Below are 25,495 nucleotides of genomic sequence, written 5' to 3'. Positions count from 1 at the left end.
GCATCCCACCCTCCCTGACCCCACATGCTGGGACTTTGTGTTGAACTGGGAAGGGAAGTGGTCCCTGGGGCCTCTCCGACAGCTGCTCCTATCGTGATAAAGGGCTTGTTTCCAAAGACAGATGGCAGAACGCTGGCCAGACAGGTGGCTGGGGAGGCTGGCTCTCTGATGATGTGAGAATGAAGAGGGGGCACCAAGGGCCCGCACCAGAGGACACGCTCATCCCGTGGCAAAGACCACGGAGGGAACACACAAGCTCTAAGGGAGCACGGGGGCATCTGGCTGGCTGAGGAAGGACTGCTCAGGTTTTTGGTTGTCCTAGGACATAGAAACCTCTATGCTGCTGCCCTAGAATGAGGACTAAAAGCTGTGATGCAGTACAGTCCTGGGTTTCTTTTTTTGGGGGAACAGTTTTGCTCTGTTGCCCAGGCTGGAGTGCAGTGGCATGATCTCAGTTCACTACAACCTCTGCCTCCTGGGTTCAAGGGACTCTCCCTGCCTCAGCCTTCCGAGTAGCTGGGATTATAGGCGTGCACCACCATGTCAGGCTAATTTTTATATTTTCAGTAGAGATGGGTTTCACCACATTGGCCAGACTGGTCTTGAACTCCTGACCTCAAGTGATCTGTCCGCCTCAGCCTCCCAAAGTGCTGGGATTACACACGTGAGCCACTACGCCTGGCCTGGGTTTCTTACCTTCCGTCTTTAACCACAGCTCACTACACTGCCTGTAACAGTGAGCTCCTGTGAGCTAAATTCTTACTTATTTCTAATCCAAGAGGTAGAAAATTAGTTCACTAGGGAATTTCCCTCTACATTCTCTAAGTAATTTTTGAAGAAGAGGTGTCTTACTCTTGTCGTAGTTGGGGTTGGAATGTTCACGCAGTGCTTCCTGTATGCACTGCACCTGCTGGGACACAGCTGAGAGCATCCGCTCCTCCAGGCGGTTGAACTCGTCAAAGCAGCCCCAGGCACCCACCTGGCAAAGGCCCACAAAGATCCGGCCCATTGCCTGGAAAGGAGAGGAAGAAAGGCACTAAAACCACCTGCTGTGCCCTCAATTGTCTCCCCTCTCCCTTGCCACAAATCAGTATGTTGATGCCCTAACCCTAGTGGGTTTGTCTTTAGCGAAAGAGTGTGTAAGGACATAACTAAGGTTAAATGAGGCCATAAGGGTTGGGGCCGCTGATCCACAGGACTGGTGCCCTTCTAAGAAGAGGAGGAGGAACCAGAGCGCTCTCCCTGCATGTATCCCGAGGAAAGGCCTTGTGGCGACAAAATAGCCATGTGCAAGCCAGGAAGAGGGCCCTCACTGGGAACTGAACCCCGCTGGCACCTTGATCTTGGACTCCCCAGCCTCCAGAACTGTGAGGAAATACATTTCTATTGTTAAGCCACACAGCCTGTGCTGCTTGGATATGGTGGCCTGAGCAGACTACCATACCACCTGCCTCAGTGCTGGCTTCACGGGGCTCAAACCCTGACTCTGACAATCTGCGTGGCCTTGGGCAAGTCACATCTTTTTGAAATGCACATCTCCTCATCTGTGAAATGAGAATACTACTACCTACTCCCACGGTGGCTGTGAAGGATAAATTAGAGTCACACCTCAGGTGAGGGGCCCAGTGCCTACACACAGTAGTTACTTCATGAACAACAGCCGTTATCATGACAGATGTAAAGTATAACACCTTCTTTCCTTCTGTGCCAAAAAAATCTCAATGACAAAGCTACTGTTTTTATTCTATCACTTTTTGTTGATTAAAGATAAACCTCTTCCATAATGTGCTTATTCCAAGACACAGGCACTAAAAATGTCGTCAAAAAACTGACATTTTAGAAAAATATTACACTAAAGATCTAACTTTGAAAACATGAAACTAAAGTCAACTTCAATGCATGTATGCTGGACACCTCAAACACTTCAAAATAACACCTATCCCTACTACAGGACTCAGGAGGCCATATAAACCACACTGAGCTGTAAGACCAATGGCTTTGAGAGAGGTACGGAGCTTGATATTCCCCATATGATCCCTGCAGGGCATTACATTTTAGGTGGATCCCATAAAGTGTCTCACCTGGAAATCAAAGGTTTCATCACAGTTGAAAACTAAAACAAACCGTCCAAGCTGATGGCCAAGAGCTTTGACAGACTCTGTTTTCCCAGTTCCAGCAGGTCCTGTTTAAAGAAAAGCAACAGAGTGCTTGAGTCCATTACCTAACTGAAAACATATCTTTAGCTTTAAAAGAACTACAAAAAGCAACTCATTTAAAAAATCCAAGTAGTGGCCAGGTAGGGTGGCTCATGCCTGTAATCCCAGCACTTCGGGAGGCCGAGGCAGGCAGATCACCTGAGGTCAGGAGTTCGAGACCAGCCTGGCTAACATGGTGAAACTCCATCTCTACTAAAAATACAAAAATTAGCCGGGCATGGTGGTGGGCGCCTGTAGTCCCAGCTACTTGGGAGACTGAGGCAGGAGATCGCTTGAACCCGGGAGGCAGAGGTTGCAATGAGCCAAGGTTGCACCACTGAACTCCAGCCTGGGAGACAGAGCAAGACTCCATCTCAAAAAAAAAAAAATCAAAGTAGTAATAAATGCAAACAAATTTAAGATTTTAGAATGTACACACCACATAATTAAGAAGTACATTCAGGCCGGGCATGGTGACTCATGCCTGTAATCCCAGCACTTTGGGAGGCCGAGGTGAGGGGGTCACCAGGTCAGGAGTTCGAGACCAGCCTGGCCAACATGGTGAAACCCTGTCTCTATGAAAAATACAAAAATTAGCCTGGTGTGATGGCGTGTGCCTGTAATCCCAGCTACTCAGGAGGCTGAGGCAGGAGAATGGCTTGAACCCGGGAGGTGGAGCTTGCAGTGAGCCAAGATCGCACCACTGTGCTCCAGCCTGGGCGACAGACACTCCATCTCAAAAAGAAGTACATTCAAATCATTAGCTTTATCTTTAAACATTTTAATATATGATTCCATCTGTCCAGATCTGTGGAAGAACTTACCAAATGGGGAACCCCCCAGCCTGGCCTCCAAGGCTTGTGTCATTGTCAAATAGCAGCGGTCAGTGAGGGGGGTCTGGACCAGTTTGTCCTGAACACCCAGGTACTCAAAGCCATAGTTAAATTTGGCATTTGCCATTTGAATTGACAACTGCTGTAACACATCAGTTTGCTTAGGGTCAAAGTAAAATCGCATCTGGCTGAGCCATTCAAAAGATTTGGCGTTGTCAATCTTGCTTTTGATCAAGGACCTTGTAACATCTCTCTGGTGAACCAATTCTGTAATCTGAAGAAAGAGAGTCACTTTAAAAGTTCATCTACACTAAAGCAATACAGTGCATTCTCCGGGTTTGTGGACTGTTAAACTGAAATTGAGGTTCTAGGTCCAGTTACAATGGCTTTCAGTAAATGTTCCAAAAGGCAAATTCACTTTCAGAGATGAGAGAAATGTTACTCATGAGATGGTATTACACAGAACCCAGAGCTGCAGCAAAAACAAAGAAACAGAAACACCTGGCTTTAAATATTTTAAAATTCTGCAACTATCCTAAAACATCATGGAAGACTAGCTTTCTGATGTCTGTCCTAGGAGTCTGCCACGTGCCGCCATGGGGCTCGCCGCAAGCACTGCCCGTGCCGTGCAGCTTAGCACTGCTGTGGCCACCTCTCTGGGGAGACGACAGGAAAGAGCAAGAGATCCTGACCAAGGCTGATCCCTTCCTCTCTACCGTGATGTCGCGTAACCCCTGCATGCCCCTGAGATTACCTTTCAACAGGGACAGGGAGCCAAATGCCCACCCTCAGAGGATATCCATACACCATCCGCTGTTCTCCTTGATACTACCTGAAACCTTTTTCAAGCATGATTTCCACTTAACTGCGTGGTTGAGGGTGTAGGAATCTAACTGGTAAGGAAGGAGTCAGGTGTGAGACTAACCAAGTGTTCTAGCTTCCGCCTTCGGAGTGGGGGCTGCTCCATGAGGACAGAGTCTGCTAACACATTGAGGGTGACCTCCACATTGCTCAGCACAGAGTGCAAGGGCGCGGCATCTCCCCCTCCGCCCATGCTGCTCAGTGCGGTCTCCACGTTCTCAGACCAGGCTATCTGGGCTGACAAAACCACAAGCTGGGCCTGAAAGACACAGAAACAAGATCCCAAAGGATCATTTTAAAGATTGGTCCGCGTTTTCACCATGAGCCCACTCACTTCTACTATAGATTACCTGGTATTTATCAATCCAAGTGATGTAGGTATTTGGGTCAATTGAAGTTGCTTTACCAAAAATCTCAACTTCCGTAACAGACTCAGCGAGCAGTTTGGCCAGGGTGACTCTCATCTCCTTTTCTACCAATGTGAGCCACTCATTGATTTTGGGATGTTCAGTAATTGACACAGGAGTTTTAAACATAACCTGAAATAAATACAATTTTAAGAAATGAGGTATGCAAAAATGTGAGAGAAGTTTTAAAAGTTACAAACATAAATTTACCTCCTCTCCTTCCCGAGATGAAATACCCAAAACAACAGAGTTATCCTCGTTCAGGATGATGCTCGAAACTCCAGCAAACATCTTCTTGAAGTGTTTCTGTAATTTAGCAACATTCTTGCTGTTTCCAATGATTTCAAGCAAATCTTCATCACCCACAAAATAGAACCTAAAATTAAAATAACACTCAAGTTGCAAAAATATTATATACACATATAAGGTGAATCAAGGTAAAATTTCAAACTGCAGGAAGGGAAAGAAGATGTGGCTGGTGGTGGCAATCTCCAGCCCAAATTCAGATCACATCAAAATTTCTTCTAGCCCTTGGCAAAAGATACACACTTACCTAATAAGATCTTGAAGAGGAATTCAATGAATGCAAAGAATTTCATGTCATTTGCCTTAGTAAGTTACTTTATTTATTTATTTATTTTTGAGACGGAGTCTTGCTCTGTCGCCCAGGCTGGAGTGCAGTGGCACGATCTCGGCTCACTGCAAGCTCCGCCTCCCGGGTTCACGCCATTCTCCCGCCTGAGCCTCCCAAGTAGCTGGGACTACAGGTGCCCACCACCACGCCCGGCTAATTTTTTTTTGTATTTTTAGTAGAGACAGGGTTTCACCATGTTAGCCAGGATGGTCTCGATCTCCTGACCTTGTGATCCGCCCGCCTCGGCCTCCCAAAGTGCTGGGATTACAGGCGTGAGCCACCGCGCCGGGCCAGTAAGTTACTTTATTAACTCTTTTTTATTTTTTGAGATGGAGTCTTGCTCTGTCACCCCAGCTGGAGTGCAGCGGCGCAATCTTGGCTCACTGCAACCTCCGCCTCCCGGATTCAAGCGATTCTCTAGCCACAGCCTCCCGAGTACCTGGGATTATAGGCAGCCGCCATCATGCCTGGCTAATTTTTGTATTTTTGTAGAGACAGGGTTTCACCATGTTGTCCAGGCTGGTCCTAAACTGACCTCAGGTGATCTGCCCACCTTGGCCTCCCAAAGTGCTGGGATTACAGGCGTGAGCCACCACGCCCGGCCTATTAACTCATTTTTAAAAGAATCTGTCCAATTCAGCCTAAGCAAACTATTCAGAAAGGAAAAGATGCCACTTAGAAAACTGTCAGAGGCTGGGTGCAGTGGCTCATGCCTGTAATCCTAGCACTTAGGTGACTTAGGTGAGCAGCTCACCTAAGGTCAGGAGTTCTAGACAAGTCTGACCAACATGGCGAAACCCCATCTCTACTAAAAATATAAAAATTAGCTGGGTGTGGTGGCGGGCACCTGTAATCCCAGTTACTCAGGAGGCTGAGGAAAGAGAATCACTTGAACCTGGGAGGAGGAGGTTGCAGTGAGCCGAGATGGCACCACGTGCTCCAGCCTGGGCGACAGAGCAAGACTCCATCTCAAAAAAAAAAAAAAGAAAACTGCCAGAGATAAACACTGAAGAGATGCAATGCAAGCTGCCTTGGAGGGCAGATGATAGTTAAATTAAGGATTTAAGAAATCCAAGGTAGCACAATTTAAAAAATCCAAGGTAGGTACAATCAGTAATCACTGCATGACAGGGAAGGGAATGGTAATCATTATATGTATTATTGGCTAACAAAATCCTTGATGTCAAAACTAACAAACACAGACCCAGAAGGGAAAGAAGATCACTGGAAAAATGCACAACTGAAATTCAACTTGACTCCAGGCCAAGTCAAAGCAAGGATCTTACCTGGGGAAAGATGACCGCTCTCTTTCCAGATATTCTCCCAATGCTTTCTGGATCTTTCCTAGCAGGTCTGCCAATCTTTCCAGAGACCTCTGTACTCCCTGGATGTTCAGAACATCCATAACAAGGGGAGACTTGGACACTTTTTTCATGAGAGCCAAAAACTCAGTGCTGATGCTACAAATGAAATTAAAACATGCGTCAGCCTTTGTGTAGAATAGTCACTAGCCGCTGGCAAATTTGGCTCTCTGGCTGGAGGCCATACCTCTGAAACCGCTGGGTTTCCACTGGCAGCAGGTGCTTGATATCTGCACTGCCTGTGAAGATACCTTCCAGGTAGACCCACCGCCTCTGCACATCAATCCACACATCAAAGAGAGCCATGATCCTGTTCAGCTTATCTTCCCAGCTGAGAGCATCCTCTTCAAAAACCTGGTGGGCAGACAAGAGGGAGAGGTAAACTGCTGACCCTTCTACTCACAGATATGCCAAAACTCACTGAAAAAGCGCAGATCAGGATCTCATGAAGTAATCTGATTCACATTTTAAACAACAAGTAGACGGGTGTGGTGGCTCACGCCTGTAATCCCAGCATTTTGGGAGGCCGAGGCGGGTGGATCACCTGAAGTCAGAAGTTTGAGACCAGCCTGGCAAACATGGTGAAACCCTGTCTCAACCAAAAATACAAAAATTAGCCAGGCATGGTGGCAGGTAGCTGTAATCCCAGCTACTTGGGAGGCTGAGGCGGGAGAATCACTTCAACCCGGGAGGCAGAGGTTGCAGTGAGCCGAGATCGTGCCATTGCACTCCAGCCTGGGTGACAGAGCGAGACTCCATCTCAAAAAGAGAAAAAAAAAAAAAAAAAAAAAGCAAGCAAACAAACAAAAAAACAAGTATTGACTGGTTGTGGTGACTCACGCCTGTAATCCCGGCACTTTAGGAGGCCAGTGCAGAAGGACTGCTTAAGCCCAGGAGTTCGAGATCAGCCTGGGCAATATAGTGAGATGCTGTCTCTACAAAAAATAAAAAGCTAGCCCAGCATGGTGGCATGTGCCTGCGGTCCCAGCTACCTGGAGGCTGAGGTGGGAGGATCACTTGAGCCCAGGAAGTCGAGGCTGCAGCAGTGAGCTGTGATGGTGCCACTGCACTCCAGCGTGGGAGACAGAGTGAGACCCTGTCTCAAAAAATACAATAAAAAACAGGTACCTAGTAACTGTCAGTGAAAAGGCATTACAGTGAAAGCGTGGGAGACCACTGGTGGGGAGGGAAAGCTTCCCCAGCAACAGCACCTTGTAATACGGAGAGAGCTTCATGGCCGAGACGCTGTTGATGTGTTCTTTGACCTTGTTGAAGAGGTCATCCCAGCCACGGATCAAGCGGCACTTGTTCTGATAATTAACCAAGTCTAGTTCATAAGTATTCCACACTTCTCTTATCTGAATTCAAACCAGAAAGATGCATGTTATCAATATGTGGGCATTCACTAGCTGCACAAGGGACCCAGCATTATAAGAACCAAAAGGACCACAGATGACAAGGCTCCATTTTTACATAGCTCAGATCTATGTAACAGCCCGAAACACAACGTAAAGCAGCCGTTCAGTCCTATTACTCGCCTGCTTCAAAAATTCTTCCAAAGCCATCTCCCCTTGTGCCACAAGCAGTACATCCTTGACAATCGCTTCATTTTTCTGCAAGTCAACATCCCAGATCTGGCCAAGGGTTAGCTCAGAAACAACCCAATTAACATGAAGCCTTTTCATGAGCTGTTTCCAATGGCGGTCTTTAAGTGCTTCGGATTTCAGTTCAATCACCAGCATATTTATCTGTGGAGAAAGTAAACAAAGTGATCTGTGCAGGTGCGTTTCTAATGGACACTCATCACCGTGCGATACTGGCCACCTACCTTCATGTAACCTTTCAGAAGCCTCTGAACAAACTCATAGGACGCATACTGTCGCAACCGGGCAGGGAAGCTTTTCAGCTGGTTCAGGAGGGCATCCAAATTTTGTCGAAGCTGTCGAGAGAAACATAAGATGCTATTTAGCTTGCCAACATTTCTTTAAATGGTGAAATATTTCTTTAAAAAATGGTTTCAGGCCAGGCACGGTGGCTCATGCCTGTAATCCCAGCACTTTGGGAGGCCGGGCGAGCAGATCACTTGAGGTCGGGAGTTCGAGACCAGCCTGACCAATATGGAGAAACCCCGTCTCTACTAAAAATACAAAATTAGCCGGGCGTGGTGGCACATGCCTGTAATCCCAGCTACTAGGGAGGCTGAGGCAGGAGAATCGCTTGAACTTGGGAGGCGGAGGTTGCAGTGAGCCGAGATCGTGCCATTGCACTCCAGCCTGGGCAACAAGAGCGAAACTCCGTTTCAAAAAAAAAGGTTTCAAAATAAGTTTTACAGTATTTTGGACGAATAATGTAAATGACATGCAGGACATTAAATGACATCTTATGAACTCACAATACAAATACACAAACTTGGCTTGTCACGTTCCTAAATAAAGCCTGTAACTGTTAAAATAGACATACACAAACACCGATTTCATGATATACCTTTCGAGGCTGTACTGAAACCCAAGGTTGCTCCTTCATCTGATCGATTTGCTCCCAAACCTTAGAAAGTTCTGACCAAACGCCTTTGAGGTCCTGTAATTCTTCTAAGGCCACCTGCGATTGAGAATAGTAAAGCAGTTGACTTTGGAAATAGAAATCACCCCAGAATCTGGCAGGGCCCTGAGGATGAACAAAGTCAATGGCAGAGTCCGGGTGGGGAGCGGGATTCTCCACCCGCTCCCCAGTGGTTCATACCTGCACGCGCTCTTCACTGCCACTGAGAAGCCCAGTATCTGTCAATTCCAGCGCCTCCTTGGCCTTTGCACACTTCTCTCTGTCGTCCTTCAGCCTACCAAACTTCCCCTCATATATGGTGAGAGCCTGAAGTGCCTCTTCTGGGCGAAGGTTGCCCTGAAAGCAGTCAGAGCACAGAGAATTGGAGCACAATGTCTCAGGAGAGATGAGCATTTAGGCTTTAAAATGGTGCACAGAGCCTGCAGGGCTTCTAGACGTTTCGGATTCTTTGCACACATCTTCATAAGGAAACATTCAACAAGATGTCCACTTTGGATGTGTGTACAGTAGTGAATTTAATTTTTACATGAACATTTTACATAAATAAAATAGAATGGTGGAAAATCTCTTGATTTAGCCGTTGTCTTATTCAGTACCCTGGAAGGCGGGAGAAGAGGCAGCACAGACTCGGCCTCAAGTGCACATCCCCAGTGATAGAAGAGGACAAACCTCCGGGGCCTGCCAGCCACAACTTCCCCAGAGAACACAGTTGTTACATCAGTTACCCAGCCAAGAGAGGAATGAGAAATCACCAGAAACAGACTCTACTTCAGCATTAACACTACCATTTGCATACTTCCTTTTCATTTTAATAACTGTTGAGAGGTGTACAAAATATTACTGTTTTCCACTAAGGCAAGATTTCAAAAAACATTTTACTTAGGCTGGACGTGGTGGCTAACGCCTGTAATCCTAGCACTTTGGGAGGTGAAGGCGGGGAGACTGCTTGAGTTCAGGAGTTTGCGACCAGCCTGGGACTTCATCTCTGCTAAAAATAAACAGTAAGCTAGGTATGGTGGGGCACGCCTGTAGTCCCAGCTACAACGCTTGATCCCAGGAAACGGAGGCTTCAGTGAACTATGACCATGTCACTGCACTCCAGCCTGGGCGACACAGTGAGACTCTGCCTCAAAAAAAATTTTTGGCCAGGTGCGGTGGCTCACGCCTATAATCCCAGCACTTTGGGAGGCCAAGGTGGGCAGATCATGAGGTCAGGAGATCGAGACCATCCTGGCTAACACATTGAAACCCCGTCTCTACTAAAAAATACAAACAATTAGCCAGGCGTGGTGGCGGGAGCCTGTAGTCCCAGCTACTCGGGAGGCTGAGGCAGGAGAATGGCATGACGCCAGGAGGCAGAGCTTGCAGTGAGCGGAGATTGCGCCACTGCACTCCAGCCTGGGAGACAGAGCAAGACTCTGTCTCAAAAAAAAAAAAAGAAAAAGTTTTAACTCTAACACATTACTGGCACCAAGGTGAGGTGATGAGAAATATTCAAATTTTGATGACCAGAATCTTGCTATTGATTAATATTCAACTCCTCCACTGGAGCAAGCACTCATAACCTAGCAGTAACAGCAGCACTGGCAAAAGCAGAGACCATCAAATCAAAATTAAGCACACAGTAGAACCTGCAGGGGCCCAGCAGCACGGAAACAGTTACAGGCAGGATGGGACAATTAACCAGCAGATCTTTGTGGAAGGCTAAATCTGTCATTGTCATTAGGCCTACTGTGGGAAACTTACATCCCCAAATGAGAAAAACAGATTAATATTCAAAATATGTTCACATCTTTTCCATTTGTCTTTTCTACGCTTATATTCTCTAAATAAATAAAAATTTGAAAATTATAAAGAAAACAAACCAATCGCCTGGGACCCACCATAACCCAATTGGATCAGCATTTATAAAGGGGAGAGGGGTCCAGGCGTTTGTGTTATCAGATCAGCGTTTATAGAGGGGAGAGGGGTCCAGGCGTTTGTGTTATCAGATCAGCGTTTATAGAGGGGAGAGGGGTCCAGGCGTTTGTATTATCGGATCAGCGCTTATAGAGGGGAGAGGGGTCCAGGCGTTTGTATCATCAGATCAGCGTTTATAGAGGGGAGAGGGGTCCAGGCGTTTGTGTTATCAGATCAGCGTTTATAGAGGGGAGAGGGGTCCAGGCGTTTGTATTATCGGATCAGCGCTTATAGAGGGGAGAGGGGTCCAGGCGTTTGTATTATCGGATCAGCGTTTATAGAGGGGAGAGGGGTCCAGGCGTTTGTATTATCGGATCAGCGTTTATAGAGGGGAGAGGGGTCCAGGCGTTTGTATTATCGGATCAGCGTTTATAGAGGGGAGAGGGGTCCAGGCGTTTGTATTATCGGATCAGCGTTTATAGAGGGGAGAGGGGTCCAGGCGTTTGTATTATCGGATCAGCGTTTATAGAGGGGAGAGGGGTCCAGGCGTTTGTATTATCGGGTCAGCGCTTATAGAGGGGAGGGGGTCCAGGCATTTGTATTATCGGATCAGCGTTTATAGAGGGGAGAGGGGTCCAGGCATTTGTATTTATATGCTCTCCAGATAATTTCATGCACTCTTAGAAAATAACAAATAAAAATAACAAAGGGAGCAAAAAATAAAATAAATAAAATTTTGAATTCCACTTCCAGTAACCACACACTGTTATCTACATCACCTCTGCTATCAGCATGAGTTGCCAGTCCCCTTCCACACCACCCTCCCAGGCACAGCAGTAGCCACTGAGCCAGCGCCCTCTCATCTGCTTCTGTCGCAGCAGCACCACCACCTGCCTTTCCTGTCTCTTCTTGCTCATTTTTTTTCTCTCTCCCACTGAGTGTGATTCCATGAAGGTAGGAGGCTCTTGTCCTTTTCACTCACTGCTATATCTCAATGACCTAGAACAAGGCCTGGAACACAGTCGGTGCTCAATAAATACTTGAATGCATGAAGAAAAGTGGATGTGGCAGTTTCTGGGTGGTGGAAGGTTTAAATGGCTACAATGACGAAGACAACAGAACCTGCCTCCCCACAATCCACTGGCAGCACTGGCAAAAACAGAGACCATCCAACCAAAATTAAATTAACTAGCAGCAGCAGTGGAAAGCTTGGCCTTTGTCTATAGGAAATTAAACTCTAATTTCTGCGCATATCTACGTAAGAGAATGATCTAAGAACAGAAAAACTTTAATCCTTAAAACCAGCTACTGAATGCCATTCTGAGTAAAAAGAGGTCTAAGCTGGGCTTCATATTTTCACATTTGCTATCTCCATCTGCTTTTTTAACTACAAAAAGGAAAAGAGTCTTCAATACTAGAAAGCTCAGTCACAGCAAGGCCTTTTAGGCTTGAAAGAAAGTCACCAAATCACACTGCTGGGTGAGGAGTCTCCTGCATCCCCACCTGGCGGGACTCACCGTGACAGGCTTGGTCTTCTCCCAGTCAGTCAGCAGGTCGGTGGTGCGGCTTTCCACGGCCCGATCCTCCTGGACAATCTTCATCTGCAGGTTTGCCACCTGCTGCTGAATGGCAGAGTCCTTTCGCCGCATGATGTCATTGAAGGCTCCCCACTCTCCCTCGATGTTGTCAATATAAAGCCAGGAAGGTGGGAACTGGAACCTTTGCTTTTCCAGTAAGCGCTGGCCATTGCGGTAGAGCTTTGAGAGTTAAAAAATAAATCAAGTTTTTTCTTCTATAACAATGATAGAAATTATTAATTAGAGCCCCATGAAAGAGAAGGCACTTTATAGTTATAAAACACGTAAGACTGGCCAGACACAGTGGTTCTTGCCTGTAATCCCAGCACTTTGGGAGGCTGAGGCAGGTGGATTACTTGAGTCCAGGAGTTTAAGACCAGCCTGGGCAACATGGCAGGACTTCATCTCTACTTAAAAAGAAAAAAATTAGCCAGGCATGGTGGCACGTATCTGTAGTCCCAGCTACTCAAGAGACTGAGGTGGGAGGATTGTTTGAGCCCGGGAGATTGAGGCTGCAGTGAGCTAGGATCCTGCCACTGCACTCCAGCCTGGGTGACAGGTGAGATGCTGCCTCAAACAAAACAAAACACAGAAGATCAATACATGTGCTCTTCTCCTAAAACCATCCATCCTAAGACATCGTGGCCAGAGGGCAACATCCTCTGAGAGCCCACCGCAGCTGGTCTGGGTGTTGCACTCCACTGCATCCGGACGGCCCCGGACAGGATACAAAGCAAGGTGGAGCTGGGCTTCACCCTTTATTCCAAGTTATTAAAAGGATACTTGGCCGGCCATGGTGGCTCATGCCTGTAATCCCAGCACTTTGGGAGGTCAAGGTGGGCAGATCACTTGAGGCCAGGAGTTCGAGACCACCCTGGCCAACAAGGAGAAACCCCCGTCTCTACTAAAAATACAAAAATTAGCCGGGCATGGTGGTGGGCGCCTGTAATTCCAGCTACTCGGGAGGCTGAGGCAGGAGAATCGCTTGAACCTAGGAGGCAGAGGCTGCAGTGAGCCGAGATCACACCACTGTACCCCAACCTGGGTGACAGAGCGAGACTCCATCTCAAAAAAAAAAAAGAAAAGAAAAGAAAAGAAAAACCTAGATGCCCAGTATCTGCACTGAGCTTTTCATTATTTATTTAGTTTTTTGAGATAGAGTCTTGCTCTGTCACCCAGGCTGGAGTGCAGTGGCACAATCTCAGCTCACTGCAACCTCCGCCTCCCAGCTTCAAGCGATTCTCCTGCCTCAGCCTCCCGAGTAGCTGGGACTACAGGCACATGCCACCACACTCAGGTAATTTTTTGTATATTTTTTGTAGAGATGGGGTTTCACTATGTTGGCCAGGCTGGTCTCAAACTCCTGACTTCAGGTGATCTGCCCACCTTGGCCTCCCAAAGTTCTGGGATTACAGGCATGAGCCACCGTGCCCGGCCTACACTAAGTTTTAACAAGCACATCAGGCTGTTGTAACAGAGATGATCTGTGGGCCATGCTAAGAAAAGAGTGCCTTAAGGGTTGAGTCAGGTCATTCTCTTAGAATGCAAAATACTATAGAAGCCAAATTAAACTAGAGATCTAGTGTAATTTTTTTTTTTTTTTTTGAGACGGAGTCTCACTCTGTTGCCCAGGCTGGAATGCAGTGGCACAATTTCGGCTCACTGCAAGCTCTGCCTCCCGGGTTCATGCCATTCTCCTGCCTCAGCCTCCTGAGTAGCTGGGACCACAGGTACCCACCACCACACCCGGCTAATTTTTTGTATTTTTAGTAGAGACAGCATTTCACCGTGTTAGCCAGGATGGTCTCGATCTCCTGACCTCGTGATCCGCCCGCCTCGGCCTCCCAAAGTGCTGGGATTACAGGCGTGAGCCACCACGCCCAGCCAAAAATTTTTAAATATCCACAGAGCTCACCTCAACTTGCTTCTCAAACTGCTTGATCTTCCGTTTCAAAGACTGCACATAGGTGATGAAGGTCACTGCATCGGAGGTGCTGGCCGTGTCTACTGAGTGCTGCTCCAACTCTTGGCGGGACTGTTCAGAGAGAGGGGAGTATTTCATCACAGAGCCGGGGTTCACCAGTAGACTGGTTACAGAGGCAGAATCCTATGTCCTCACCTTTGAGATCTGGGAATGGAATTCCGTCATGTTTGATCCTAGCATCTGCCCAAATTTGCTAAGAACCTCCTTATGCCAAGAGTCATATTTCAAGTTCACCTTAGATTGTACCTGAGGGTGAAATAGCACACAACACATCATCAGCTCTTTCCTGCTGGTGTGTTTATCCTTCAAATGAATATCAGTCTAACAGAAATGTTGCTTTTACACTACCCTTGACACCTTTCAACCAGACAGCAGGGCTCACCTTGCCATAATCTATAACTACTGGTCCAAACTCTTTCTTCGTTTCTGCATTGTCAAAGGTTCCTCTGGCCTTCCTTATTTGGACCAGGAGAGCCTGCCATTTGTTGAGATCTTCTCCAAGTCTGTTATAGATGTTTTCAGCTTGCATATCCCATAAACACTGATACTGAAGCCAAACCTGCAAATGAAGAACACAGTTAAATAATAGTTTGAGTTTTCATTTTGTAGAATACTGGCACCTCTTATGTTCACATTCCATTAAGAAGGTTCATGTCTTTCACCACTATTACAGAAATTCTCACTTCAGACTCTCAGAATTTTCATATCAAAAAAGATTCTCGAACGTCATGGTTAAAACTCAAAAAGATGTATCCTATCATTTACTCTCTGCTTTGAAACAGCAAATAGTATCTAGTGAACCATACATACAGTCAAGACCTTTTAGCTCCATGTTCTTTATATCTTGTACTCTTAAGTGTCTAGAATAGACCATATGCACATTTGAATGAAATTAGGAGTTTCTTACCTTGACATACTGTTCAACTTCAGATACAATGCCCATGACAGCAGAATACGACTCTTCCAGGGCAACAGGGCCATCAGGCATCCGTGTTAAAGCATTCCGATAGAATTTCTCTTCCTCAGTCAATTCGTAATGTACACCCACCTAGCCAACCAAAGCCGAAATGAATGCAAGTAGTGTATATGAAAACGGTAATCTAAGTGTCACCTTTTACTTAATTAAAATGAACTGAAAGAAAAGCTCATGACCAAAATGGCATTTAAGGGATAACATCCACTTACCCTGGCCACAAGTAACCAGAAAGCCTACTTATATTTAACTCATCAAACCAATACAAGAACATTAATGACAACAGAGAAATTTGGCAATGCAAAAACAGCTGAAAAGTGCACGAAGCCATTTGCTCATTTTAACTATCTGAGTGCCTGTTATGTGCCAGGCACTATTCTAGGTACAACAAGCAGATAAAAATCCCTGCTCACAGGGACTTACACTCTATGGGAGGAGAGACGCGATTAGGGAATAAGCAAAACACACAGAATGTCAGGTGGTGAGAGAGAACTACGGAGCAAGAGTGAGAAGGAGAGGGAGTGTGGGCGCAGCATGGGGAAGGCTGCATTTTCAGTAGTGACGTCAGGAAAGGCCTTGCTGAGAAGGGGAAAGTTGCGAGAAACCAGGAGGAGAGGGGTAAGTTGTGATTATTTGCCATCAAGGATTCTGAGTTGAGATCAACAAATGTGAAGGCGCGGGGCAAGAGTCTACCGGCATGTTTGAGGACCAGCAAGACTCCAGTGTGATGGGGCAGAGCCAGTGAAGGCAGAAGCAGCAGGAGCTGAAGTCAGAGAAACAATAAGCAACACATTACACGGGCCCAGCAAGCCACTGGGGCTTTGACTTTCATGATGAGTGAGATAGGAAGTCATTCAAGGGCTCCGAAAAGAGTGTCAGGATTGACTTAGAATCTAAAACTTGCTTTGGCTGCTGTGTTGAAAACAGATTTTAGGGAGGCAAAGGCAGAGAGAACAGATAGGAGGGAATATTAATAATCCAAGTGAGAGGTGATGGTACCTTGTATGGAGTGGTGCCAGTGAAACAGCTCAGCATTCATTTTCAAGAGACACACAATGGGAATCAAGGACAATACCATGATTTTTGGCCTGAATGAGCTGAAGGATGGGAAGTGAAAGACTGAGGGAAGATCAAACTTGGGGAGGCAGGGCTCAAGAGGTGCTCAGTGTGACGCGACTCCGAGATAGCCAAGTGGAGATGCCATGCTAGTAGCTGCCCAGACAAGCCTGGAGTAGGGAGAAAGGTCAGCTGGAGATACGAACACAGAGCTGTCAGCCTGCAGGTGGCATTTAAAGTCAACAAGACTAGATGAGACCACAAAGAGAGTGCACAGGAGTGGAGAGGGAACAGAACATTTAGAGGGAGTTTAAGGGGAAGGCAAAAGAGGAACCGAGAAAGGAGACCAGCCACTGAGGTGGGAGGAGAACCAGGAGGCACGGTGTTTTGAAGAGTCCAGAGCATCACGCAGGAGGGAGCCTCCATCAAGTCTTGCAGTTAAGAGGTGAGACAAGGACAGAGAAGCCCCCTAGTCAGCAGGGTGGGGCTATGGGCGATCACACAGAGCAGTGCTGGAGGAGGCTGGATGAGTGCCTGAGAAGGGAGCTTCCTTATGAAGATTGCAGGGGACATGGGGTCCCGTTTAGGTACTGAAAGAAGACCCAGAAGAGAGGGCAGAACAGCTAAACGAGAGTGAGGGGATGGGCTCTAGGGAAAAAGGAGACTGCTGGCTTTAGTTTGTTAAATTTGGAGATAAGCAAGAGAACAATGCAAATAGAAACACGGCTGGTTAAAAACAGGAGTAACATGATGAGAATGATGCTAAGGATTGTATGTAGACTCTTTAAAGGGCAGAAGCCAATATCCATAGCTTGGTTCTGATTAGCTGGACAGTGCCCAGCATTAGGTGAAACATCACCACGATTTTAGCCATAGGCAATTAACTACCTCAAAAAAAATCCTTAAAGATCTGAGTTTATATTCAAAGTTAAGAAAACGGTTAATGTCTTAAGAAGATCACTAAATTCTGGAAGAGTCTGCAATAGCAGAAGTTGTGCCATCTTTTTTTATGAAAGCCACTGGTTCTGTTTAGAAGTGACACTGAGGACTAAATGGTCTTTTGAGATTTCCTTTTGTTCTAAAAATATACTAAGAGTATATTATATCTGAGATTTGCTTCAAGATAATCTGGTGGGGGTGGAGAGGTAGGGAAGAAAATATAAATAACATTGTCCACATATTGATAAAGCTGAGTGGTGGGGGGCTCTTGATTCCCTCAACTTTTGTGTATGTTTTAAAATTCCCCTAATAAAAAGTGGGGGGTGGGGAGGAGAGGGAGAAGCAGGAATTGAGATTCCCAAAGATGCTCATGGACAGAAGTTCGAAGAGACTACTGAGACCAAGCTACAAATGCCAAGTAACTAGTTGGAAAAAAAGGTCAGGGCACAAAAAGCCTCCCTAACCTTCCCCTGGGATGTCTGGAGTTTGTAAACAACATCAAGAGCTTATCTAAAGAAGCACCATGAAGAAGTGGTAGCACAGAGCCCATGAGAGGCCTGGTCAGAGGCGTGTGCCTCAAGTCGCCAAAGGCTTACCTGGTACCTCTGACTCTGGATCCTGGGGAGAGACAGTACAACCATCTTCCAGGCAAACATTTCCTGATACAGCTTGTATCTGCACTCTTCAATTGGTGGATTCAAGTAGATTACCTGATTGGTTATTCTTAGCTCATGAACGACATTCTGTGAAAGAAAGGTTTCATTTCTACTCAGCAATCTATTTTTCAATAAAAAAAATTTTTTTAAGACAGAGTTTCACTCTTACTGCCCAGGCTGCAGTGTAATGGCACAACCTTGGCTCACTGTAACCTCTGCCTCCCGGGTTCAAGCAATTCTCCTAAGCCTCCCAAGTAGCTGGGATTACAGGCATGCGCCAGCAAGCCCAGCTAATTATATATTTTTAGTAGAGATGGGTTTCAGCATGTTGGTCAGGCTGGTCTCAAACTCCTGACCTCAGGTGATCCACCCGCTTCAGCCTCCCAAAGTGTTGGGATTACAGGTGTGAGCCACCATGCCAAGTCCTTTGCTTTTTGTTTTTTTGAGATAGGGTCTCACTCTGTCACCCAGGCTGGAGTGCGATGGCGACATGGCTCACTTGACATTCTGGGCTCAGGCAATCCTCCCGCCTCAGCCCCTCAAGTAGCCGGGACCACAGGCGTGCACCATCATGCCCAGTTAATTTTTGTATTTTTTTTTTTTTTTTTTTGAGACGGAGTCTCACTCTGTCGCCAGGCTGGAGTGCAGTGATGCCATCTCGGCTCACTGCAATCTCCACCTCCCGAGTTCAAGCGATTCTCCTGTCTCAGCCTCCCGAGTAGCTGGGACTACAGGCATGTATCACCATGCCCAGCTAATTTTTGTATTTTTAGTAGAGATGGGGTTTCACCATGTTGGACAGGATGGTCTCTATCTCTTGACCTCGTGATCTGCCTGCCTCGGCCTCTCAAAGTGCTGGGATTACAGGCATGAGCCACCGCGCCCGGCCTAATTTTTGTACTTTTTATAGAGATGGGGTTTCGTCATGTTGCCCAGGCTGGTCTCGAACTTCAGAGCTCAAGCGATCTGCCCACCTTGGCCTCCCAAAGTGCTGGGATTACAGGGGTGAGCCACTGTGTCTGGCCTCAATAAAATAGTTTTGATACTCAACACCTTCTCTCTCTAAATTACTAAACTACTTCAGTCTGAACTACAATGTCTGTCACTTGATTATCAGACATGGTCTTGTATAATGTCATGTTTGTCATTTGTGCCTTCCCCAAAAGAACATAAGTCAGACAGCAGGTGCTGCTTCACCTCCTCCTGGGTCCCTGGTGCCCAGGGATTGAACACACAACAGGTACTCAACGAACGTTCATCTGGTTTGGCGTAAGTATATGACGATGTCTCAATATAACGACCTTGAGACCCGAGAAACTAGCACCACTGAAGCAGTGATACCACTCAGGTTATCAGTTGTCAGGCAATGATTTAGGTTGACCAAGGTCAGGTAAGTCTGTGCCACCTGCCAGTGCTTTACACTAAACAAGAATTCCAACTTCGTCTCCACTAGATAGTCATGTGTTGCTTAACAACAGGGATACGTTCTGAGAATCACGGTGAGGCGATTCTATCACTGCAAACTCCACAGCATGTACCTACACAAGTCTAGATGACAGACCGCTGCCCACCTAGGCTATGTGGCATGGCCGATTGCTCCCAGGCTACAAATCTGTACAGCATGTTACTGTACTGAATACTGTAGGCAACTGGAACACAATGGTAAGTATTTGTGTATCTAAACATATGTCGGCATAGAAAAGGTACAGTAAAAATATGGTATTGTAATCTTCGGAACCACAATTGTATATGTGGTCTTGTCGTTGACTGAAATGTCATTTTGCAGTGCATGACTGTAATTGTATCAATTTAGAAACACTCATTTGCTTCTCTGGGACTTGGTATTTTAAAAAGTATGCTCTGGGGATGAATATCCAATAATAGTAATATTCAAAGGTGGAAATAGAAATATTCAACAGTGAAAACATTTTTCAAGTGTAAGGGAAAAAAATAAAAAGGTAAAGTGTAGTTAGGGGAAAAAAGCCAACTGTTTCTCCCAGATCAAAGTTTTTACTGTTTTGTGAGTCCTTTTTATTGGTAAATATAACACAAATACTATAAACACTTACTGTAAGGTGGATTCCTTTGTAACCACCACCAATAGCAGCAGATAGGGCCTACTTACACAGTGCTAGTTGACAGAATTATTCAGTTGTTTAGAAAGCTTGCTAAGCTCCACACAAATGCGAAAGAGATGGCTCGGTAGGCACAGACTACTACTCCGTGTGGTGGCCACTGTGTTGCCACCTTCTTCCCGGGGATGTGAACTGAGACCTTTGTTAAAACAGTGGAGTACGTTTCAAGGTCATGGTCTGAACACTGACTTCTGGTGGATTACATGCAGTTCTTGAAATAATTTATTGCATGAATGGTAAGAAGTTTTTTTCCAGTGTAGTTTTTTTTCTAAAATTTAATTTTTCATTTTTTAGGACTTAAAATAATTATTTTAGATTTATAGGAGAGTTTCAAAGGAAGTACAAGGAGTTTCCACATATCCTCCACCAGCTTTCTCCAATGTTAACATCTCACATGAGAGTGAGGGATTTTGGAGAAAGAGCGCAGAGGTGACCTGCCCTTCCCATCGCATCACATCAGAGGGGACATGACACCTGCACATCGCCACTGGTGAGGCTGACCTTCATCACCTGGTTAAGGTGGCATCTGCCAGGTGTCCACACTAAGTGACCTTTTCATAGGTGTTTTTAACGAGAGAGTTTTGTTATTTCACTTATTAGTAAATAGAATGCCACAGAAGCACTCACTTTGATCTTTGGCTCTCCACCAGGCTTGTGACTAACTTGTGGAGCATCCGTGTCCATGTCAACTTCTGCTTTATCTTCAGCTTGTCCAAGAAGAACCTGGGTCCAAGCTCTCAGGCCAGCTTGCAGACGGACGCCCAATATTCTTTCAATCTACAGACAACGTTATATCAGAGAACAGTGTTTCTTCTAAAAGTTAGCTCACAAAGCAAGTCAATCAGAAAGTGGTAGGTGTTTCAGATAAAAGATACACAGTTCCTAACTAGAAGCCTTCATATCTCTCTTCTCAGAATCTCACTTTCTCCCAGCCACAGATCACTTGTTAGGCTGTCTTCTCCATCTTTGGAAACTGAATCACCAATCCTTCACAACCTGTAACCTCTGCTATAAAATATCCTCCTCCCCAACACTCTCCACTGGTGTGCTCTCTGAAGTCCACCAGTGGGAAAAGGCGTGGATTGGTAAGTGTGCTTTACGCACACATACCACACCTTCTACCCATCCCCACTTGTCTACGGGGATACGGGTGGGGGCAGAATGTGGCTGTTTCTAAATTGGGTGTTGGGGAGTGGCAGGGTCATCAGAGGAGGACACCTGGAGGGCTAGAAAAGGTAACACGAATCATAAGGAAAGCAAGGAAGGACAAATAGGAAGTTATCAAATATCCAGCAAATAAAGGCAACACTTTCTCCTCCCTCTTATCTCCCTGCTTCCAACTTAAACTTGATGTGAGTACTGACATGTAGTATCATAATTTGGTTCTTTTTGTGTGTGTGTGTGTGACAGGGTCTCACTCTGCTAGAGTGCAGTGGTGCGATGTTGGCTCATTGCAACCTCCGCCTCCTGGGCTCAAGTGATCCTCCCGCCTCAGTTTCCTGAGTAGCTGGGACTACAGGTGCTCATCAGCACACCTGGCTAGTTTTTGTATTTATAGTAGAGACAGGGTCTTGCCATGTTGCCCAGGCTGGTCTCGAACTTCTGGGCTCAAGCGATCTGCCTGCCTCGGCCTCTCAAAATGCTGGGATTACAGGCATGATGAGCCACTGTGCCTGGCCACAATTCAGTTCTATCACTAGTTAAATGAGATTTTGGAGGGGAATTGAACTATCACAGATAATTTCCAAGGAAAAATGCTTTTTAGTGACAAACTAATAAGCTTACTGGAGGGTCAGCAGAAGAAAAAGGAGGAAAATGCTAGCAAATTCTATCCCTTACCTCCATGTCAAGCTTGTTGACCCAGATGGGCAAATTGGAATAGGAGTGCAGATTTAAGTCATCCACTGCTTTCTGGACTCTGTTCAAGATTTCCGAGAATGTCTTATGGTCATACATACAAGTTTCCAAGGAACGGACTTCTAGGTCTATTTTTTCTTCAATGATCAGCAGATCATCTACCTGAAGGAAGAAATATTTAATATTTAAAACACCCACTCACACTCTATTCCTTTATTCTCACATAACATTCTTCTCAAGTATTATACATTGACAAATGCTCCAGGCACAGTTCTTCCATAAGTAGCTAATCCTAGCTGCTGGGGTGAGAACACTAATCCGCACTCGCATGTCCCTGCAGAGGGAAGGAAAATGCATGGAGCCTCCCCAGCTTCTCTTCCCTTACTCCCACTCACGGGAGAGGTGGCCTCTGATGGGTAAATCTGGGAGAAGGAAGTAAACGTGCTCTGTTAAGCTCCTCCTGTGCCTGGGGAGCCAGCCTCGCTGTCGTATGCATCTGGTCCGCTGGCAGCCGCAGGCTCTGGGCAAGGCCTTCGTGGCTGAGACCTAGAGCCTGCTCTGCTCTGCTTTCAGCTGTAGCAGCAATAAAACTGCATTCTGCTCTCTGTCGGACTCCTGTGTCCTTTAGCTCTCCAACTGTTTCTAAACTCAGGTTGTTACTTAATGGCCTCCCTAAAACCCAGCACCATTAAATAGCCCGGTGAGTACAAAGGGTCCTCCTCCCTTGCAGCTCACGTGGCCGTATGCTGCATCAACCATGCATGCCTTCTTCGGGAGAACTAGTGTTTTAACTGAGTTCGCTATTACCATGCTTCATTCGTTACCAGGACACCTGAGGATTACATGAGAGCCTACCTTTTCTTGGAAGTTGAAGACAGTCTCTGCTAAGCGCTGTACATATGGGTCAAGTTTGTAGGACTCCCACACCAACGCAATGCCTTCTGCGATCAGGGCCTGCACTTCCTTTTTCAAGCCAGCCACCAAAAGGGAAATGGTGTTCCGCTCCTCCACCTTCTCGCAGGTCCGTTCATAGGTACGAACGCTCTCGATCAGTGAGATGGCAAACGGGTAAAGCTGGTTTGCTTGATGGGCTTTGTTCACAATCGCCAGTGGGACGCGGAAACCAAGCCATTTGAGGTTCCGGACTTCTTTGGATAGTGTGATAATCTCAGGAAGAAAGTTAACTTTCAGCTTAAGCACATTTCCAGTTCGGCCCCGAACCCGAGTACTTTCGATGGTGAAAATGCGCCCCGAGACACCGAGGTTGCGCTGCTGCACCTTCCTTGCCCAGTCATCAAAGATCTCCTGCGTGTTGAGCTTCATGCGGAAGCTGTCTCCATCCTGCTTCAGCTTCTGCCCCTCCACGTGATTCTCCCAGCCCTTGCCAAGGACATCTTCCACCCGCTTCATGTAGGCCGTCAGCTGCCTGTCGATCTGTTTAGCCCAGATGATAGACCCTGACACAGGGGGCAAGTCACGAACGTGACTCATCTTACAAGCCTGACTCTGTGGGTACTGGACCTTGAACTTGTCGTGAAGAGACTCAATGTCATCTTTCACGCGCTGGATCAGCTGGGTCTGGTATTCGCGAATGGCCCCACGGATGTGAGGCCTGACAAACAGTGCATTAAACCTGGAGAAAATCCTAAACATCTCGTTGGCATTCTTGGCTGTGCCAAGCTGATCCCGAAGGCGAGCGGTGATCCGGGTCTCCACTCTGTCGATCCTCTCATCGTACCTCTTCATAGCAGCCTCCCAGGCTTCCGTGCCCTCTTTGGAAACATCCAGTCCATCCACTTCCTTGACGTTCTCATAAGCAAGGTTTACTTCCTCAATGGCATTTGCATCTGCAGCATCAAAGAGAACCTCAGCCACTTTCATATCTTGGGGTTCAGGGACCTCTCCTTGATTCTGTTGTGCAACTGCCGTGACCTAAAGGAGAAAGATATGTAATCAAGAAATGCTGACCAAACGAAGGCTTTAAAATTTATTTTAAGCCGGGTGCAGTGGCTCACGCCTGTAATCCCAGCACTTTGGGAGGCCGAGGCAGGCGGATCATGAGGTCAGGAGTTCAAGACCAGCCTGGCCAACATGGTGAAACCCCGTCTCTACTAAAAATACAAACAATTTGCCAGGCATGGTGGTGCATGCCTGTATTCCCAGCTACTTGGGAAGTTGAGACAGGAGAATCGCTTGAACCCGGGAGGCAGAGGTTGCAGTGAGCCAAGATCATGCCATTGCACTCCAGCCTGGGCGACACAGCAAGACTCCATCTCAAAAAACAAAAAAGAAGAATGAAAGATAAATTCAGAAGAGAAAAAAAATATATAAAGAAATTAGTCATTTAATTGTTTTATAAATCTCAGGCATATGTAATTACTATCCATGTTTTACAGAGAAGGACTCTCTGAAAAAGAGATTAAATAAAGCGTTCCAGTCACAGAGCTAGTAAACGATGGAATTAGGATTTAAAACCCAGGAAGTCTGGCTCTAGGGTCCTTCCAAGATGGAGGAAGGGATAAATGGATGGAAAACACTAAAGATTTGGATGGGCTGGGCATGGTAATCCCAGCACTTCGGGAGGCCGGGGCGGGTGGATCACTTGCGGTCAGGAGCTCGAGACCAGCCTGGCCAACATGGTGAAACCCTATTTCTTTTCCTTTTTTTTTTTTTTTTTTTTTTTGAGACGGAGCCTCCCTCTGTTGCCCAGGCTGGAATGCAGTGGCGCGATCTCGGCTCACTGCAAGCTCCGCCTCCTGGGTTCACGCCATTCTCCTGCCTCAGCCTCCCGAGTAGCTGGGACTACAGGCACCTGCCACCACGCCCAGCTAATTTTTTTGTATTTTCAGTAGAGATGGGGTTTCACCGTGTTAGCCAGGATAGTCTCAATCTTCTGACCTCGTGATCCGCCTGCCTCAGCGTCCCAAAGTGCTGGGATTACAGGCGTGAGCCACCGCGCCCGGCCGGTGAAACCCTATTTCTACTAAAAATACAAAAATTAGCTGGGTGTGGGGGCTGGCGCCTGTAATTCCGGCTACTCGGAGGCTGAGGCAGAATTGCTTGAACCCCAGAGGCAGAGGTTGCAGTGACCTGAGATCATGCCACTGCACTCCAGCCTGGGTGACAGACTGAGACTCAGTCTCAAAAAAAAAAAAAAAAAAAAAAAAAAAATATATATATATATATATATACACACACACACACACACATATATACACATATATATATACACACACACACAATACAGAATCACTAGATCTTAAAGACAACAGAAAGAAGTAGTTAAGTTTTCAAAAAACACATTAAAACAATGCATACGGGCAGGGCGCGGTGGCTCATGCCTGTAATCCCAGCACTTTGGGAGGCTGAGGTGGGCGGATCATTTGAGCTCAGGAGTTCGAGAATAGCCTGGGCAACATGGTGAGACCCCTCCTCTACAGCTCCCCCCGCCAACACACACACACAAATAAATTAGCTGGGCATGGTGGGGTGCGCCTATAGTCCCAGCTACTCAGGAAGCTGAGGTAGGAGTACTGCTTGAGCCCGGGAGGCGAAGGCTGCAGTGAGCC

General features: G+C 46.5%; 1 protein-coding gene across 3 annotated transcripts in view; it reads right to left on the bottom strand.

Moving 5' to 3' along the window:
* The window catches only part of DYNC1H1 (dynein cytoplasmic 1 heavy chain 1), an 85,609-nt gene that overhangs the window by 41,928 nt on the left and 18,186 nt on the right, over window positions 1-25,495 (bottom strand). For all 3 annotated transcript variants that reach the window (XR_010151271.1, XM_016926971.4, XM_016926972.4), the window contains exons 8-29: window positions 22,782-23,858; window positions 21,909-22,088; window positions 20,697-20,846; window positions 17,875-18,021; window positions 15,218-15,358; window positions 14,693-14,869; window positions 14,446-14,556; window positions 14,242-14,361; window positions 12,267-12,506; window positions 9,031-9,186; window positions 8,776-8,889; window positions 8,120-8,230; window positions 7,830-8,039; window positions 7,503-7,649; window positions 6,479-6,645; window positions 6,217-6,390; window positions 4,507-4,672; window positions 4,240-4,428; window positions 3,954-4,148; window positions 3,020-3,302; window positions 2,082-2,182; window positions 853-1,012 (exon numbers count right to left, since the gene is read on the bottom strand). Coding sequence is in view for 2 of the 3 variants with exons in the window: in XM_016926971.4 (XP_016782460.1) it covers window positions 853-1,012; window positions 2,082-2,182; window positions 3,020-3,302; window positions 3,954-4,148; window positions 4,240-4,428; window positions 4,507-4,672; window positions 6,217-6,390; window positions 6,479-6,645; window positions 7,503-7,649; window positions 7,830-8,039; window positions 8,120-8,230; window positions 8,776-8,889; window positions 9,031-9,186; window positions 12,267-12,506; window positions 14,242-14,361; window positions 14,446-14,556; window positions 14,693-14,869; window positions 15,218-15,358; window positions 17,875-18,021; window positions 20,697-20,846; window positions 21,909-22,088; window positions 22,782-23,858 (4,516 nt within the window). In the remaining variant the exon portion in view is untranslated. The remainder of the gene's footprint in view (window positions 1-852; window positions 1,013-2,081; window positions 2,183-3,019; window positions 3,303-3,953; window positions 4,149-4,239; window positions 4,429-4,506; window positions 4,673-6,216; window positions 6,391-6,478; window positions 6,646-7,502; window positions 7,650-7,829; window positions 8,040-8,119; window positions 8,231-8,775; window positions 8,890-9,030; window positions 9,187-12,266; window positions 12,507-14,241; window positions 14,362-14,445; window positions 14,557-14,692; window positions 14,870-15,217; window positions 15,359-17,874; window positions 18,022-20,696; window positions 20,847-21,908; window positions 22,089-22,781; window positions 23,859-25,495) is intronic.

Source organism: Pan troglodytes, chromosome 15 (genome assembly GCF_028858775.2).
Source record: "Pan troglodytes isolate AG18354 chromosome 15, NHGRI_mPanTro3-v2.0_pri, whole genome shotgun sequence".
NCBI lineage: Eukaryota > Metazoa > Chordata > Mammalia > Primates > Hominidae > Pan > Pan troglodytes.
This window is presented reverse-complemented; position numbering and strand designations above follow the sequence as displayed.